General features: G+C 45.1%; 1 protein-coding gene across 2 annotated transcripts in view; it reads right to left on the bottom strand.

Annotated features, from left to right (window-relative positions):
- Positions 1 to 3370: 3370 nt before the first annotated feature.
- IMPDH2 (IMP (inosine 5'-monophosphate) dehydrogenase 2) overlaps positions 3371 to 17547 on the bottom strand; it is a 29101-nt gene continuing 14924 nt past the window's right edge. The window contains exons 6-15 of one of the 2 annotated variants that reach the window (XM_015422112.1): positions 16869 to 16956; positions 15879 to 16078; positions 13444 to 13534; positions 12336 to 12431; positions 11792 to 11863; positions 8036 to 8179; positions 7057 to 7201; positions 6139 to 6282; positions 4858 to 4941; positions 3371 to 3717 (exon numbers count right to left, since the gene is read on the bottom strand). In XM_015422112.1, coding sequence (XP_015277598.1) covers positions 3696 to 3717; positions 4858 to 4941; positions 6139 to 6282; positions 7057 to 7201; positions 8036 to 8179; positions 11792 to 11863; positions 12336 to 12431; positions 13444 to 13534; positions 15879 to 16078; positions 16869 to 16956 — 1086 coding nt within the window. In that variant the 3' untranslated portion in view covers positions 3371 to 3695. The remainder of the gene's footprint in view (positions 3718 to 4857; positions 4942 to 6138; positions 6283 to 7056; positions 7202 to 8035; positions 8180 to 11791; positions 11864 to 12335; positions 12432 to 13443; positions 13535 to 15878; positions 16079 to 16868; positions 16957 to 17547) is intronic. The other variant, XM_015422113.1, reaches the window with a different exon arrangement.

Below are 17547 nucleotides of genomic sequence, written 5' to 3'. Positions count from 1 at the left end.
AAGTGTGTGACATTGAATGCGTGGCACAGAGCAGGCTACTAAGCTGCTCAATTTAAAATCGGGGCTTGGTTAACTGAATCATCAACATACCTCTTGTCCTCCAGTCGCTTTGCAGGCAAGCTCTATGGGTCTAGAACACCAGTTCTACAACTGTGAGGCCCAAATACCTTAAGAAACTAGGGATAAGCATTATGGCAAAAAAAAGCCAGACTTGCAATTTTGGTCCAACATAACTTCTAACAGGTCAGGTAAAAGGGAAGAGCATCAACACAACAGAAGCCACACTCTACCTTCTGCTGTCATGAAGAAGCTTTCGGCTGAATCATTATTGTCTATTCTGATTTGACAGCCGCTCTCTAGGGTCTCAGGCAAAGGCCTTTCACATCACCTGCTTTGTTAGGGGCTCCTCCTTACTCCCAACTGTTCCTCTCCAGCCCAGCCTCAAGTTCCTATGTGCTTCATTAGATTGCAGCTGGCACCTGCAACTCAGGAAACCTGAAAAATGCCTTTAATACATGCTATATTACCAGCATAATTCTCGCTTCAGGACTACCAAAGAACAGGTGACACTTAAAAAGGACAAGTGAAATTAAACTTGCTTTCACCAAAGGAAATGTAATCTGAGCCTTGAGGAGGGATGTTTTAAATTAACTGCTTTAAGATCAAAGCTTCTCCTGCCAGAAACAGAAGAGGCTGCATGTTTAGAGAGGACTCACAGAAGGATATGCACCTTAAGTTTGTAAAAATGTACAAGCCATTAATTCCAGGCAGTCCCCTTTAAACTAGGAGAAAAACTAGATTCCAAGAGGGCCAAGAGAACGTTCACACAGATTATCCATAGCCTAACCATCCATAGCCCATAAGTAGTTTCATTAGCTCAGTTTAGGGGGACGTGGCCTAGCAGAAGAACATCTGCATGGCATACAGAAGGTCCCAGGCTCAGTCCCTGGCATCTCCAGTTAAAGGATCTGGCAGTAGACATGAAAGACCTCTCTCTACTCAAGAACCCTGGAGAGCTGCTGCCAGTCTGAGTAGACAATACTGGATCAATGGTCTGACTCAGTATAACAGGGACAAAAAAGGAGGGGGGGGGGAACGGAACCTAAAACTTAGAATCCAGAACCTGACAAAGGTTAGTCAAATGCAAGAAAGGGGGCCAATATTAAAAACTTAATGAAGGAAATATATACAAAAATACATGTATTTATTAATCACAAATTTTAAAATTATATAAGGGCCCAATCACACATTATGTATAAATAACACACGATAAAATCTGACCTGACACCTTTCGGCCTACGTAGGCCTTCCTCAGAGGTCAATAGTGAGGAACATAAAAAGGTAAAGGTTCCCTTGCTCGAAAGCCAGTCGAATCCGACTCTAGGGTTGCGGTGCTCATCTCAGTTTCCAAGCCGAAGAGCCAGCGCTGTCCGAAGACGTTTCCGTGGTCATGTGGCCGGCATGACTAAACACCAAGGCGCACGGAACGCTGTTACCTTCCCACCGAAGTGGTACCTATTTATCTACTTGCAATTTCTGGCTTTCGAACTGCCAGGTTGGCAGGAGCAGTGAGGAACATATTGGCTATTATATAAATATAGTACAATCATGTAAATACAAAGGTTCCCCCTTAACCAGCTATAAAGCTCCAGCATTTTTAGTTGACCAACACTGCTCTTTGCCTGAGGACAATTTGGCTCTACAACCATAGGAAGGTGATTCCTAGACCAGAAGTTTATATCTGAGAACCACTTGGCATGTGATTGCACTTTTAGATGCCTCACTTGTACTTTTTACTCTGTGCCTGGTGGTTTTATTTTGAAACAACTTGCTTCTGGTCCTTATTGAATTTATACTTTGTATTTTATGTGTTTTATCGTGTGTTATTTATACATAACGTGTGATTGGGCCCTTATATAATTTTAAAATTTGTGATTAATAAATACATGTATTTTTAAAATATATTTCCTTCATTAAGTTTTTAATATTGGCCCCCTTTCTTGCATTTGACTAACCTTCGTCAGGTTCTGACTCAGTATAAGGCAGCTTCATGTGTGTTCAACTGATTTCTAGTATTTCCCATACTGAAAATGTAGTCGAGAGGTGCTGAGGGAAATTTCACATAACAACAAATACCGGACCATCACCAGTCTAGACTTCCAGGCGTATACTAGCAGAATCCTTACATTTCCAAACATCTGTGCAGTGCATTCATATTCTATGTAGACATTTTTTTAAAATGCTTCTCGGCCTTTTGGCTAAGATCAAGTGTAGATTTTATTTATGGCATTTTTAAAAAAGATGTCTCCTCACAGCCTCATTTAATGGCTGGATCAGAAAGGGACTGAAGACAACAAAACCCAGCAGGAAGGTACTGGGAACCATCTCCACCTACTTCTCCAAACACTTGTTTCTCCAACAGCAGATCTGTACCTGTTTGGGTATATAGTGTGTGTGTGTGTGTGTGTGTTTTTAACAGCTTTCCTGATGTCTGCAAGCAAGCACTTCTGCCCACTCACCTTCTCTTGAATTTGCTTCATGGGTATGCTTGGGAGTCACCATGACAAAGATGGAACAGGAAGGTGACTCGTTTGCTAAACTAGGAAAAGGTTCCCTACATGGTGCATATATATAACTCATATATAAGTAGCTGGCAGCTGTTTTGTGTGTGAGGTAAATTTATTTTTGAAGAGGTTAGTGGGATGGACGCTTGCTGTTCTTTTACGTTTGACCATCTCTCACCTTGTGAGAAAGAAAAGGGACTTCTGAGTTACTCTTATTTTTGCTGTTGTTCAGAATTCCTAAAATTTTTAGAGTTTGGGGATCAAGTCTCTTGTTAAAGACTGGTGAATTTCTTTTCTTCCAAGAGCTGAGGTCAAGAGTGCCAGGTCACAGATGCCAGCAATGTAATAGAACAGCCTAGAAGAGCAAACACTTTACCTTTGGAAGGAAAAGAGCTGAACAGAAAAGGGGGCCACAGACGGATAAGGATAAGAAATTGGGGATTTCAGCTAAACTCTTTCAAGGTTAACATTACCATTTGTCTCTGGCAGATATATCCTCAAATTTTGGTCATTAAATCGAAACATTTCATTTATGTGAGAGCAAGCATTTTTGACTAAACATTGTTCTAGCTGTGAGGTTTGAACAAATACACTGCAGAAGAGCTATCAGTGACAATGGGTTGGTATGTAGGATCATTGTTTACAAACTGTTGGGGGAGAATATCTAAAAGTACATGAGGGGTTAAACTTACAAATCAAGCAAGAAAAGGTAGGCAGCTGTATGCACCCAGAAAGCCGCTTCTCAGCATGCGTCATGAACATCTGCCCTTGAAAGCTGCTGTGGGCAAAGACAGACCAAATCCCCGCACATTTCATCAGGAAGAAGGTGGAAAACGCTCCCTTCTCCTCTGTTTTATTGTAAAAACACACGTCAACACACATACAGGGCCCCTCTCAAGAGCCTCGTTCAAGTGACAGCATTTCCTCTGGAATAGGCTGATGCATTCTCCTCAGCCTTGGTCAAAATAGCTGATGAACCAATTGTGGGGGGGGGGGGGGGGGGGGGGAGCAACTAGCAGCCCCAGCCCTTGTAGCAAAATGGCACTTCCATGAAGGGAGCAGTTCATGAGGAGGGCAGCACAGGCACCCCTCAGGGCAAAGAGGCTGTGGAAAGGCAAAGGGGGACCTTCATCAGAAAAGGCGTTTCTCGTATCTAGGCAAAGAAAGGAAAGAGAAGTTACTCTCTGTTCAGTGGAGAGTTAATTCAGGAGGCTGGGAGAGGCAGAAGTGTAACTTGGGGCTAAATGCTGGAACTTTACACACACACACACCCCCGAGCAGAAAAACATGGCAAAAGCAGTCGTCTTCAACAGGATGGTACCTCACCCTCAGAACCACCACATAAAATAACGGTAAAAGTGTTTTTTTGTGTGTGTTCTGTGGGAAAAGCTTAACCCATATTTACAGAGTAATCAACAGTGTCAGACTGGGAGGGCCTTCATCATTCCCACCCCCACCATGCCATTGCCTCAGCGCCCATTTTAAAGTAGGGAAGCTTGCAAGCAGCTAGTGCCTTTACATAAAGGCAAAAGCAGCTGTTACCCAGTCATTAGGCAGCACGCCTCACTCCTTTGCATACCTGTTCAGAAGCAATCCCACAGAGTTCAAGTGTGTGTCAAGTCCCAACTGTCCCTGCAACTTCAAGACTCTTATCACTGCAGACAAAAGACTTCCAAGACTTTTGTGACTGCAGGCTTGACTGTGGTTTCATCCCACTTAAATCACATCCTGACCCTCATCTCCTGACACACAGCAGTGCTGAGCGATAAGCAGCAAGTCAAGCCTCGGAAAACACCCAGAACAGTTCAAAGGCACCAAACAAAATGCTCTGAAAAAACTACGCACCCAATACAGGTACAGCCCGGAAGAGCAACACATACTACCTCTGCTCATTCCACATGGGCTTTGAAGTGGCTTCAGAGGTACCCTGTCAAGCACAGGCTCTTAGCCCTTTCCTGCCACTTGTGTGCAGAGGAAACTGGTGCAATTCGTCTCCGCTTCAGAAAGTAGTACTGAGGACTAATAGTGGCGGCAACTGGCCTGGCTGCCCTCGCTCACGATATCTGAAGATGCTCTAAAGCTCCTTCCTGCATCCTGGAGATCGCCCTGCGTGTGCCCTTTGCTCATGCTGGCCAATGCACTGGTTCTGTGCCACAACACACCTGCAGGAAGGAGAGTCACAGACCACTCTACAGACCGGCATTCCAGTGAAATGACAGCAGCAATGTGCCGAGTGTTCCTGCCTGCTGGGAGGGGCAATGCAGCAGTGGCAAATGCTGCACACAGAACTTACGAGTGGAGACCGTGAACTCCTCCTTCCATCTGGGCAGACGTCGTCCTCTTTTCAAATTTCAGCTCTCCTGAATACATCATGGCCCTGGTGGTGAAAGACAAGAAAGGACTGAGATAATGTTCCCTATTTACCATGAAGAGTTGCAAATTTGGATGGACAGATAGACAGATATAAGAACATAAGTGATGCCAATGTTGGATCAGGCCAATGGCCCATCCAGTCCAACGCTCTGTCACACAGTGGCCAAAAATACCAGGTGCCATCAGGAGGTCCAGCAGTGGGGCCAGGACACTAGAAGCCCTCCCACTGTTGCCCCCCCCCCCAACACCATAGGGTTGCTAGGATTCTCCAACTGGTATAGATGGAAGTCTGTATCAGACCCATCAGGAACACGCTGTCAGTTTGCCACACACAGACCAACTCTGTGGCAGATAGCAGGAAAGGTGGAAGTGTTTCTGCGTAAAAGTCTTGGTGGCCCGAATATAGCTCCCAGGAGGACCTAAGGTATTTAGTCTTCCTCCAGGGTACTGTGGTGATAACTTGTCAATTTGGAGTAGCCCAACCAACTCCTTTGGACCAGTACTGGAAGCAAGGTCTCACCCAGTATATTTACAAGTGCCATCAAGCTATCATGGCCAATGCACACAGAATTCCTAATATTTATTTAGACGTTCCCCGTTCCCCACCCCCCCATGGAGACCCAAAACAACTTATAACATCGTTCTTTCCTCCACAGTTCTATCCCCATCCTGTGCAGTAAGTTAGGCTGAGAGACTCAGCAGCCAAAGGTCAGCCGATGAATTCCTATGGCACAACAGGGATTTGAATTTGTGCCACCCCAATCCCAATCTGAGACTCTAAGGGGTCCCCAACCTTTTTGAGCCTGCGGTCACACCTTTGGGATTCAGATAAGGTGTGATGGGCACAGCCACAAAATGGCTGCTGCAGGAGGTGGAGCCAGCCACAAAACAGTTGCTGCAGCATACCTCCGTTCACACAGTGAGGATTCTTGTGTTGTGGTGGCAGCTGCTGCCAAGGCAACTCTTAAAAATCTGCACAGCCAAAGCACATCTCCAGTGCCCCATCAGAAGCTTTGCAGGCACACTTTCTAAACACACTTAGCAGGTAACAGAAAAGATGTTGGTGGGCTCCATGACGCCCACAGGCACCACAATGGGGACCCCTGCTCTAAGCCCTGCACCACCCTCACAATGCAATCCTGCGGTACTCGGGGGGGGAAAGGGGAGAAAAAGAAGAGAACAGACCCATCAATGCTCTCACCTAACTTGGGTGACGCTCTTGGCACCAATATCTTGGCAGGAGTGCTGGATGCCAGCAATCAGGTATGGCACGAACTTGTGGATGGAGCCCTTGTCCTGCACGGCACCAGAAACCCCCTGTGCCACTTTAATTTTATCTGTCTCACTAGAGAAATCACAGAGGAATACAAAGTCTTGTGAGAATTTGCACTACAGGGTTCACTCTGCCTGACACTTTGTTCTCAAACTGTTAACAAACACATCCAGAAGATTAAAAATGGGGGGGGGGAGTTAAGTTTTCCCTTCTTCCCAAGCTAGACCATCATGGTGGTGACACAAAATTCCGACAGGCTGCAGCCGACTCACAGGGTTTTCAAGGCAAGAGACATTCAGAGGTGGTGTGCCGCTACCTTCCTCTGCGTCGTGGCCCTGGACTTCCTTTGTTCCCCCCATCCAAGTACCCACCAGGGCCGAACCCGCTTAGATTCTGAGACCTCATGAAATGAGGCTAGCCACTGGGGCTAGCTAACCCCTCATATACCTTCCCAAATACAAGGATGTTTTTTAATTTCTTCCACAATTCATTTAAAAGGAGGTTGTGACCAAGGCTCCCTCTAAGCTGTCTTGTGAGCAAAAATTCTACTTGTTGAGCTACCAGCATTAAAGTTGTGAGCGAGCCATTTTGGCTACCGCACAAATTAGTCTGCTCCGGAGCCATCCTTCCTGAGCCCAGACAAAAATGTGTGAGCCGGCGGCTAGAAAACTGTGAGCTAGCTCGCACCAGGTCAGCTTAGAGGGAACACTGGTTGTGACAAAGCTCTAGCGGCTTGGTCTATCAGGGTTACAGGCCTTTTCCTCAGTCTTCATGCACTTATCCTGCTTGTACATCACCAGCTTTACATTCCCCAGTAGCTCTTATACAAAGCCGAACCCTTCTCACCTGAAGTATCTGTTCTGACTACCAAGGTTTTTGTCCATGGCGTCAAGTGACCCCATGCCCCGGTATTTTTTCAGTCGGATCCCGTCAGAGAAGAAATACTCCCCCGGAGCCTCTGTGGTGGCGGCCAGCAGGGACCCCATCATCACTACAGCCAAGCAAAGAAAGCAACGTGAGGTGTGGCGGGGCAGGAAAGAGAAGACAGAATGGGGTTTTGACAGCTCAGTCAAAGCTAGACCAGGGGCCCTGGCACACAGTGGCAGGTTTTACCACTGATTTTGAATCACGTAGACTTGTCCTGTGTCCTTGAAGACGGCAGCATCACAGACAAAGGGCCACACAAGTCATCACGTGATTGAAATTAGTTGGTTCTTAAATATATTTAGGGATGGACAGCCCGAAATGTTCTGGTAGCAATTTCTTTACAGAGGCGCAGATATTTGCAAAACAGAAGTTCTCCTCTCCCACATCAGTAGCCATTTGTGCAAAAGCTACACGGTAGCTACTTCCCCCGGCTTCAACATCAGAAAGCCAGTTGTATCGAGAGCAAGGCTAATGTTGGTTTCCCTTTCACCTTGTGGTGAGGAATTCCAGGATCAGGGGACCTGAGGGCATTATAAATGCTGACGAGAACACCAAATGCTGTTCAACTGTTGCCAACAGCAAACATGTGAAGTGTGGAAGCATTCATTCATCCATACACACACACACACTCCTAAAACCTTGCCCACAAATTAGGTTTCGCAGATCGACATACAGGGATGCAAACACCAGGGTTTCCCACAGCAGATGTGCTCTTGGTAAGACTTGCTACAGTCTCTCTAGTGAGTCACTGCCCCCTGCAGGACAGGATATGCCCTAGCATGAAAAGAGCACAGTACCATTAAAAGCAGAACCTCCTCCCCAAAAGCCAGAAGTTCTCTGTAGGGATTGACATGCACCCGAGAGCAAAAAAACAAGTAATTTGACATTAGCGTCGAACCTGTGGAAGCACCAAGTGCCAGGGCCTTGGCAATGTGGCCGACGTTCTGGATGCCACCATCTGCTATCACCGGCACGCCAAACCTCCGGGCGTATTCAGACACTTTGTACACTGCCGTGGCCTGAGGCCTCCCACATGCCAAGACTAAACACCACAGAGACAAGATAGAGAAAAGAAATAAAAGCGGTCAGTGTTTGGCCCACTGGTCCAACGTATGATTCTTTAAAGATCCCTTCCCCACTCTAGACCCTTAAGATCAAAAAGTGCAAGGCTTTTTTTGGGCTACTCTCTTAAGCACAATAAACCCACAGGAGGGGCATTCTCTAGCTCTTAATTCCACAATGCATCTGGCAGGCATATGAGCTGCTCCAATGACTCCAGGCAGCTTCTCGCATGGCTCAGAGGGCAATAACCCCCATGACACATAACATCCATGCAAACTACTTGTTGATCAATCTTAGGGACTACTGCCCGGTCTGCATGCAGAATCTGACCAGCCACAGTGCTCTCTAGAGAAACCCTGAGAGTAACGAAATGTTTGTGCCTGGCATGAGGACACGAAAACTTGATTGGGAGTCCTTGTCAAGCCAGCAAACCTCCTGACACACAGGATGACCAAAATATAAGGCAACCACCCCCACGGCATCCCATTTACAGTTCGAGATGGGACAGGAAACAGGCATAGGATGTGGGAAAACTCCAAAAGAAAGGATCCTTCAAGTACATGGTCATGTGTCAACAAGGACTGTTTTGTGCCAGTAATTTGTCCTGAGTTTGCTCGTGGTTTCTGTTCATGTAGCAATTCGATATACAGGCTCGAAGTGAGGCACGCTGTACAGCCAGGGTCATGCACAAACTCTTCAAATTGTCCCCCTGAAATGGAATACTCTCTCCCCCATTCACAATTAATTTAAGGCCTTTGCTCCATCGCGGTTAGTACAGTGTACCAAAGAAGACCACGACCATGCAAGATTAGTCATTCAGAGAGTGCAAGCTTCCTGTTGAATGCAGGTTTAGACTCGCTGTCTTGACTGCCAAAGCTAACTCAACACTTCATCAGGAAACAGGAACCCAATATACCATTTTCGTACCAGCTCAGCTGCGGTTCTGCTCTCCTTCCCATTTCTATGGCTCAACATAAGCAGCTCAAGGTGTAGACATGTTTGGCTTATTCTAGGAGAAGTGAAGTTTCAGTTTCACTGAAATCAACTGCATTGAACTGGAACTCAGCCAGCCATGAAATGGGCCTCCCGTGAGAAGGTAAAAACCAGGTGAGCGCTAAAGAGATGGTCTCGCTTTTGCGGAGGCAACATCAAGGCTGCCAAATGGTGGAAGCAGATTTCCCCCCCTTTAAGGAAGATGCCCGCCCCCACGCCCCCCGGGGGGGGGGGGGGAGCGGAGCGACCGCAGAACTGTGCAGTCGCATCTGACCCTGCCTCCGCATTGAGCTCCTACAAAAGAATTAAAATTTAAAAAACGGACTACGATTCAAAACTATGGGGAAAACCAAGGGACCAAAAGGAGGCAAGAACTCCTCCAAAATGATGTCTAGAGCACCACAAGAAAACCAAGACTCTTCCGACGGAGACTCCACCCCCCCATTGGAAATGGAGGAAGAAGAAGCCCGGGCAAGTAAAAGGAAAAGAGAAGACTCCTTAACTAAAAAGCATTTACAGGAGATGCTTACAGACGTAAAAGAAGAGACAAGACGTAAAAGAAGAGATAAGAAACAGCATCACTCCTATTATGAATAAATTGGATGAAGCTAACAAAAATTTATTGGATGCACAGGCGAAGGCGGAGACAGCGGTCACCGATATGCAAAAGAACTCTAAAGAAATAGCTGAATTGAAAACTTTTGAAGAATGGGAGAAAAGTAAGCTAATGCTGTTAGAAATTAAATCACAGGAAACTAAAGTAAAATCTCATGGAATTTCCCTGAACTTTGATTTAAACACGGACCTGACTGCCACTTTAAACGAGTCGCTAGAGGGAAGCTTCCGGGGCCTGTGGTAAATAATGCCTACCGTTTAAACCCTCCCCTAATGGGTTCACCAGCATTGATACCGGACATAGTGGGAGAACTTAAGGATACAAAGATTAAGTGGCACCTTTTGGAAATTGCAAGGAAGAATATGCTTTTCAACCAGACTGCTCTCTAGAAAAAGTAGTTCTACCTTAAAAAACAAACTTTGCTCGTAAGCTAAGGCAGCCAATCACGCAGAAATTGAGAGAAAGGCTTTCCCTAGGCTAGCAGCTTGCGCTCCATGTTCCTGAATGGGCTTCAATGGAAGGGTAGCGGCTATCATGAGAAAAGGTTAAAAAAAACGTGTTCAAAGAGGCGCTTCGTCAACTCTATCTTCCGTGTGCAATAAGAGCAGAACGGGCTGAAGCTCCCTTCCCTTGTGTGGTGTGGGGATTTCAGCAGCGTATTATGCCCCTAACAGGGAAAACAGGGACCAGGGATGATGTACACCAGGGGTGGCCAAACTGTGGCTCTTTCACACATATTGTGCGGCTCTCGGCAGGGAGGCTGGGGAAGTGAAGGGGAGGCATGCCTCCCCAATCGGTCTTCCCTTCCGCAGCCAGTCTTCCCCTCCCTGGGTAGGCTTGAGGGGGAGGGAGCGGAGAAAGAGAGCAACTTTAACTTTAAATGCATTCTCAAAGCCCTTTTTTTTTCCCCCCCCCCCCCCCCAATCTGGCTTGGGAGAAGGCATTTGTCTTTTTAAGCTCCTTTGCCAAGTCGGCCGGCGGGGAATGGGTGGGTGGAGTTGGAGGATGCACTTAAAGTTAAATCTGTTTTTACCCCTTTTGTTTTTATTTTTGGCAGTCTCGTTTAATGTTAATAAAAAGCAAATTTGCCTATTTTCCTATAAAAACACATATGTAATACTTGTTCATGTCTTGTGGCTCTCAAACGTCTGACATTTATTCTGTGTGGCTCTTACGTTAAGCAAGTTTGGCCACGCCTGATGTACACAAAAAGGACCATGGTTTTCAAATAGTTAAAAGGATGTCTATAAAGAAGATGATAACATAATTGACTCAGGGTGAGGGTTCTTTTTTATGTCAATCTAATACGGTTTAGAAGAAATGTTTCCTACAATTACAAGTTCAGGAGTGCAACAAGGTGCTTATCTAAGGATGAAACCCTGAAGCTTTATAAGGAAAGCCAGCCAGGCAGGATCAAGCTATTCTATATGGTGCATCGTTAAAAACAAGCAAGAAATCCCTTTTAACCTTAGAAAGGTGTACCTGATGACGAGAGCTTGCAATGTTCCATCAACAACCCAATTAAGAACCTCTCAAAGACAGCACTTTACCTATTATGTATATTGAATCAGAATCTAACTCCTTCTGGCATAAAGTGATTCCAATTCACAGCTTCTGTCTCAAATGTAAGTAAATTATGGTGATCTTGCCCATAGAAAGGGAAAGTAAACGGGCAAAGTAAGCTTTTTTTTTTTTATTTTAAATTCAGGTTCCAGATTTAAGGAAGGAAGAAAAAAAGCTTCAACTGGTACCAAAAAGGACAAAATTAGAACCCTGCATTAGGAAAGGCACAGAATCAGGAAGCTTCTCAAGTTTTTGACAACCAGTATCCAAAGCCACAAAACCCCAAGTGCATCTAAGCAACTAGATTACTCTCCAAACAAGCGCGGGGGGGGGAGGGGGGGAGTGGCAATGGGCAGCCAATCAGAGCCTTGCTCCAAGACAGAATTAAGGGGAGGGGAACGAGGGGGAGCAATGACTTACTATAGGTGCCAGTAACTGTGGAAGGGCATTTGGGGCTGTGGGACTTTAGGTCTGGAGGGATCTTTGGAGCAGCTAAACAAGACAAAAACATACAATTTAGAGATAAGAGAGCAAGAGCCAGAAGGACACCCCAGACAGTGATGCAATGCCAGCACACAGCTTGGCATCGTGCAGCCGGGTTGCACTCCACTCACTGCAAAAGGGAACGCACCGGATGACCCTCCTCTCCAAGTACAAGCGACCCTGGGCCAGCAACCCAACGTCTCTCTCTCTCCTCCCTGTTCCAATGTTGACTCAGTATGTAGCCAAGCCAGCACCTGCTTGGAACCTAATGCCACTGCTGCCCTGGTCACTCAAGGGCGCAGCTCTTCACCCATTATATAATCAGCATGACCAAAAATATGTAAATGCCCATCCCAGCGACTCAGCAGACTGGGATCTAGCCCCACCTTCTCACTACACATCCAGGACCAGAACCCTCCTCAAGGAAAAGGTCAGGGTTAGCAAAATGGGCTGTGGTTGGCATGCAAATGTTTTCCTTTACCTTCCTGTGTGATGCAGATGGACCCGCTGCCCATGCCAACTCTCAAGGCATCCACCCCGGCGTCAATCAAGTTCTTCGCCTGAGCTGCTGTCACCACTAGGGGAAAGAAGGGGGAGGGAGACATATTTTAACAGGGGGCAGGAGGCTGGCCTTCATTCAGTCTGGCACCATCCCAGCACTCTAAGCTTGTGACTGTAGGTTTTTTCCCTTCTGAAGGATGGGAACAACTGTGAATAAGTTCTGCTGTCAGACAGCAGAGCAAGAGGTCGCAGTTCCAGTTGGAAACTTGGGTTCCCATTTCAGTTCTGATAGCCTCTTGTTGAGCGACCGTGGCTAAGTCACTTTCAGACTTATTTTTTTTTGGGGGGGGGGAACACTCCATCAATCGAACAGATATTGCAATGATCAATATTTTTATTTTATTTATTTTATTTTATTTATTTTGGGATTTATATCCCGCCCTACCCGTACGGCCCATAATACAATATTATGATGTATGTCACATTTTTGGCCTGGGTGACATCCTTTGTCACAAAAACACATCTGTGGTAAAAATGCCACATGGGCTTCCATTTTCCATCTGTGCCACACTAGTCTGGCTCAGGGGTATGTGTGTGAGCCAATGGTTATTTTAGAATCTCTTCAGGCCCTGGGATTCTGTGAATAAACTATGCTTTTCAAAAATAAATAATAACTGTTAATGGGTATTGTACATTTAAAAGGAAAAAACCCACCTTAATGATCAGGGTTTATATTCTTCAGATGGTAACTGCTTCCCCAGAACTGATAACCCCAAATGGTTTCCTCCTTTAGACCTTATACCCTACGACAACCCTTTCAATGCTCAATGGAATACCGTGCTTTACAGAAGATATTTAGGACAGACTATCACAACAGTGACAACAGAACTTCTGAGGTCCTGCCATCAACCTAAGCTTCTCGTAGGCTATAGATGAGTCCCACAGTAAATTGTTGATGTGGCTTCACTAGCAACAAATGTCAATCTTATGAGGCAATGAAACACCCCACTAAAAATGTATCAAATTTCTCTACAAACCAAGGAACAGAATCCCATTTAATAGTTAGATTAGCAATAAACAATCTTTACCGTTGCCTCCAATGACCTGCAGGTTGGGGTATTTCTCTTTGATGTATTTGATCATGTTGATCTGGAAAATGGAGTTCCCTTGGGAAGAATCCTGGAAGAAGATAGAAAGAGTCCAAAACCATGCTACTAGGGATTTTTCCCCCTTTACTTCCACCAGGGCAAAAGACCCATTAGTTAAACGTCTTTATTCAAGAGACAGCACATCCAACTTCAACAAACACTTCATGAACTTATCTAAGGAAGTGCACACAAAAGCTCATACTTTGAATAAAACATTGTTGGTCTTAAAGGTGCCACCGAACTCAAACTTTGCTCATGAACTTTTATCTGTCAGTACCAACTAGTAACAATTAATTTGAACAAAATTATATAAAACGTGCTCTCTAAATTAATCTCCCATTTTGTTGGGGAGCTATACTTGGTTTGCCTTATTAAAAGAGGTACATGAAGCCGGAATGAATAGAGAAATACCCTGAAATCTACTTTCAACAGCTGCCTTTTTTCTACCTCAGTTTGCTAGCCTGCTCTGATTCAGATGCAGTTTCACACAACAATGTTTTTCAGGTGATGAGGCTCTAAGTCAGGGTGCCATTCGCCCACAAATGAATGAGGAGGAATGAATGAGAAGGAAGAAATATCCCTCTTCCAATCAGGACCATGGTCTAGCAGAACTGGCAAACGAGAAAGAGCTACTGTCATGTCCACAACAGCAACAGGGTATACCTCTTTGCTGAAATGTGGAGACTCCAGAAAGAGAACCGAGCCTCCAGCAATTTCTCTGGACAAGGTCTGTCATTCTGTAGCCATATTGTGTCCTAACCACTTCTGTCGAAATGGTGGCAGACTCATGTGTTCCCATTTTTATTTAAATCTGCGCCCCTATACCTTGAGAGCTCAAAAGCACAGATTTTTTTAAACAAAAAACCCAAGAATTAATTGGTATTCCATACTTCTTGTGTCACAGTCTTTAAAATGAATCGCAAGCCAAATCAGTACCCACAATAAAACCAGTCATGCCTGCTCGGTCTCAAACAGAAGGTGAGACAGCACGGTACAATAATTAGAGTCAACGGCATAAACTTCAGAAAGACGCACAATTTCCTTTAGGAGTTTAACTTGGGAGCAAGAATGGAGATTAATACCCCTTGTACTATGAGCCAGTACAATGCACAGCAACCCTTATTAGTGAACATACATCTCCATTTTCACCTTATTACTGGAAAGGCACTTGCATGTATTGGCATGTATCCCATCTTAGGCTGGAGGAGCGAAGGTCCCTTTCTTCACCTTAAGCAGCCCTTCTGGGGAAGGAAAAGCCACTTAAAATGGAGGAAGACTCCTTAGGCCAGAGGAAGGATTCAAATTTTGCTCAAGGAAGTGAAAGGATACATGCCATCAAGCCTTCAATGGACATCATTGTGCGATTATAGAATACTGCAAGTTCTATTTGAGAGCCTGTGAACAGAAATCAAAAGCTCAAGCTACCCGTATCCGTATCTGTAGGAAGGGTGTCTAGATCTCTGCTCTAAATAAACACAGAACTTTGCAAATCAGAATTATGCAAAACGTACACAGTTCCTAAATTATGCTAAAATAGTTGCAAAATCCTAGCTTATCAGTAGACAACCGCTTATTCACTCCCAGCCTCAATCTGCCATCAATGAAATGGGATGGCTTTCCTCACTAGTTTACTGCAAAAAAGTGAAGCAATTGTTGTAAACTACCATGCCTCTTAGTATTGCTTTATGAACAATATGTACAAAAACCATGTATTGTTTGGGGAGGGAAAAGGGATATTTGGAAAAGGGACAGACTGAAGCATGGTGATGTAGGAGAAGGTGTACATGAAACAACAGAGTAAACATGCAATGCGTAAAACTCCTACCTCCAACAGCTTAATCATTTATCTGACCTGAATAGCTACGGGCATATTAATTAAGATCAGCCTAACAAAGAGGTCTAGAAGGCTGGTCTTCAATGGATTTTTCAGTGGACTATACAAGAGTCCTACAGCATCCACCCATCCCTCTCTCTCTCCCCCTCCCTGTGCTTTTATCCCTTGCCCGCAATTAGTACTTCCACCCTGAGCATGCTGTTCTCACAATGAACTGATTACTTCATCTGGTTTAATGCTGCTATCCCTTTTGTTGTACCGCTTGAGGTAAAGCTTGAAGCTTTGCAATATTTAAAACATTTTTGCACTACCAACCAATCCAAGTACCTTCCTATCATAAAAGCTGCAGAGAAGCAAAGCGGACTTTCCAAGAAAAATCAATAGCATTCAACAATTCTACAGAACAGCAAGGAAGTTCAAAACAGTCCATTTCTATAGCTGCCGAAGGAGCGATGAAATTTAAAAGATGCAGAGTCCAGGTTCAACTAGCTAGGTTGTTCTGCCCAAAGCACTCTACTGCACGCCCATCCCCGATACTCACCAACACAACAACATCCACACCAGCTTGCACAAGGAGGTCGAGACGGTATTTATCATCTTCGTGGGTCCCAATGGCAGCCCCACAGAGCAGCTGTTTCTTGGTGTCTTTGGATGCCAGGGGATAGTCCCGATTTTTCTTCAGATCTGTGCGAGCAATTATGGCCACCAACTCGTCCTGTTCATTAACGATGGGCAACTTGCCTAGAAATCAAAAGAGGCATGCTGAGAGTTATTATAGTCAAGGCACAATGATTTTTTTTTTCACCCCCACTTTACAGATAGGGGAATGAGACTGAAACTCATAGTGACTTGACCAAATGCAGGTCTGTGGCTATGTAAGGATCGGCGCCAAGAGCCTAAGTTTAAAGTTCAGAACACAGGACTACGACGACGTTCAGATTTCTTCTGCCCTAGAGGAACAATAATTTGTACTCATAACCATTTCCATGATTTAAAAAAAAAAAAAAAGCTTCAAACCAACAAAACTGGAACTTGCTGACACTGCAGCCCTTTATACTCAAGTTATTATAATCCATGCCCTAAGGACAGGGAGAAACATGTCATTGCAACCGGCACACCAAGAGAGGAACTCTATGCCAATGTGTTGCACTAAGCCACAGAAAGAGACACAGTATGCCAAGTCAGAATACCACACAGCTATTCCCACCTACACACAGGAGAGGAACTAGTGGAATATGGGCTGCCATCTGTTTAAGATCTTATCTGAGCTTTTGTTTCCTTCTTCTCACAGGTACTTAAAAAGCCCGGGCGTAGCCAAAAGCAAGAGCCAAAGGGCTCTTGGCTTACAGCCTGTTGCCTCAGTGAGCTGCCCCAGTGGATCTCAGATCAGCCTTACATACCTTTTGGGGTTTCTTTTCTATGTGTATATATTTTTTCACATTGTTTAAATTGCACTGATTATTTTTTATAAGCCACTTTCGGGTCCCCATTGAAGGGAAGAGGAAGGCAAGAAATGCCACTAAACAAATACCTTTTTTACTCCTCTGTAGAATTTCATTGGCTTCCTTTAACGTAACTCCTGCGGGCGCTACAACGAGGTCTTCTCGCTTGGTCATGATCTAGAAAGAATGGAAAATTTAAGAAGTATGGAAATTGTTTCTACTTGGCCAAATAAAGCAGCAATGTCCAAGAGATAGAGCAAGGGTTCCCAAACTTTTTGAGCCTGCAAGCACCTTTGGAATTATGCCATAGTGTAGTGGGCATAGCCACGAAATGGCTACCACAAAATGGCTGCTGCAAGAGGCGGAGCCAGCCACAAAATGGCTGCCGCAGCTTACCTTCAGTCACACAGTAAGGACTGTTGTGCTTGGTGGCAATGTTTTTTAAGAATCTGACGGTCAATCAAATTTCCAATGGCCAGTCTGAAGCCTTATTGGACAAAAGCCCCACCTGGCCCCGCCCACTGGCACCACAGTACCCACAGGCACCACGTTGGGGTCTCCTGAGGTAGAGGAATGCTTAACAGGGGTGTCTGATGGCAAAAAGAGCTGCAAGAGGACTCTCTTAGCCAGCACCACTGTATTGTATGTACTGTATTTACCGTAAGGGAAGGGCTGAGGGTATCTTAATCAGAAGAGCTACCGGAATCCAAAATCCCATAGGGAGATTTTGTAAGGATCGGTATCACAATCAGTGCAACTTGAATACCA

The sequence above is a fragment of the Gekko japonicus genome, unplaced genomic scaffold (genome assembly GCF_001447785.1).
Source record: "Gekko japonicus isolate JY-2015 unplaced genomic scaffold, Gekko_japonicus_V1.1 scaffold292, whole genome shotgun sequence".
In the NCBI taxonomy this organism is placed as follows: domain Eukaryota; kingdom Metazoa; phylum Chordata; class Lepidosauria; order Squamata; family Gekkonidae; genus Gekko; species Gekko japonicus.
The sequence above is the reverse complement of the archived record's forward strand: the minus strand, read 5'-3'. Positions and strand labels throughout refer to the sequence as shown.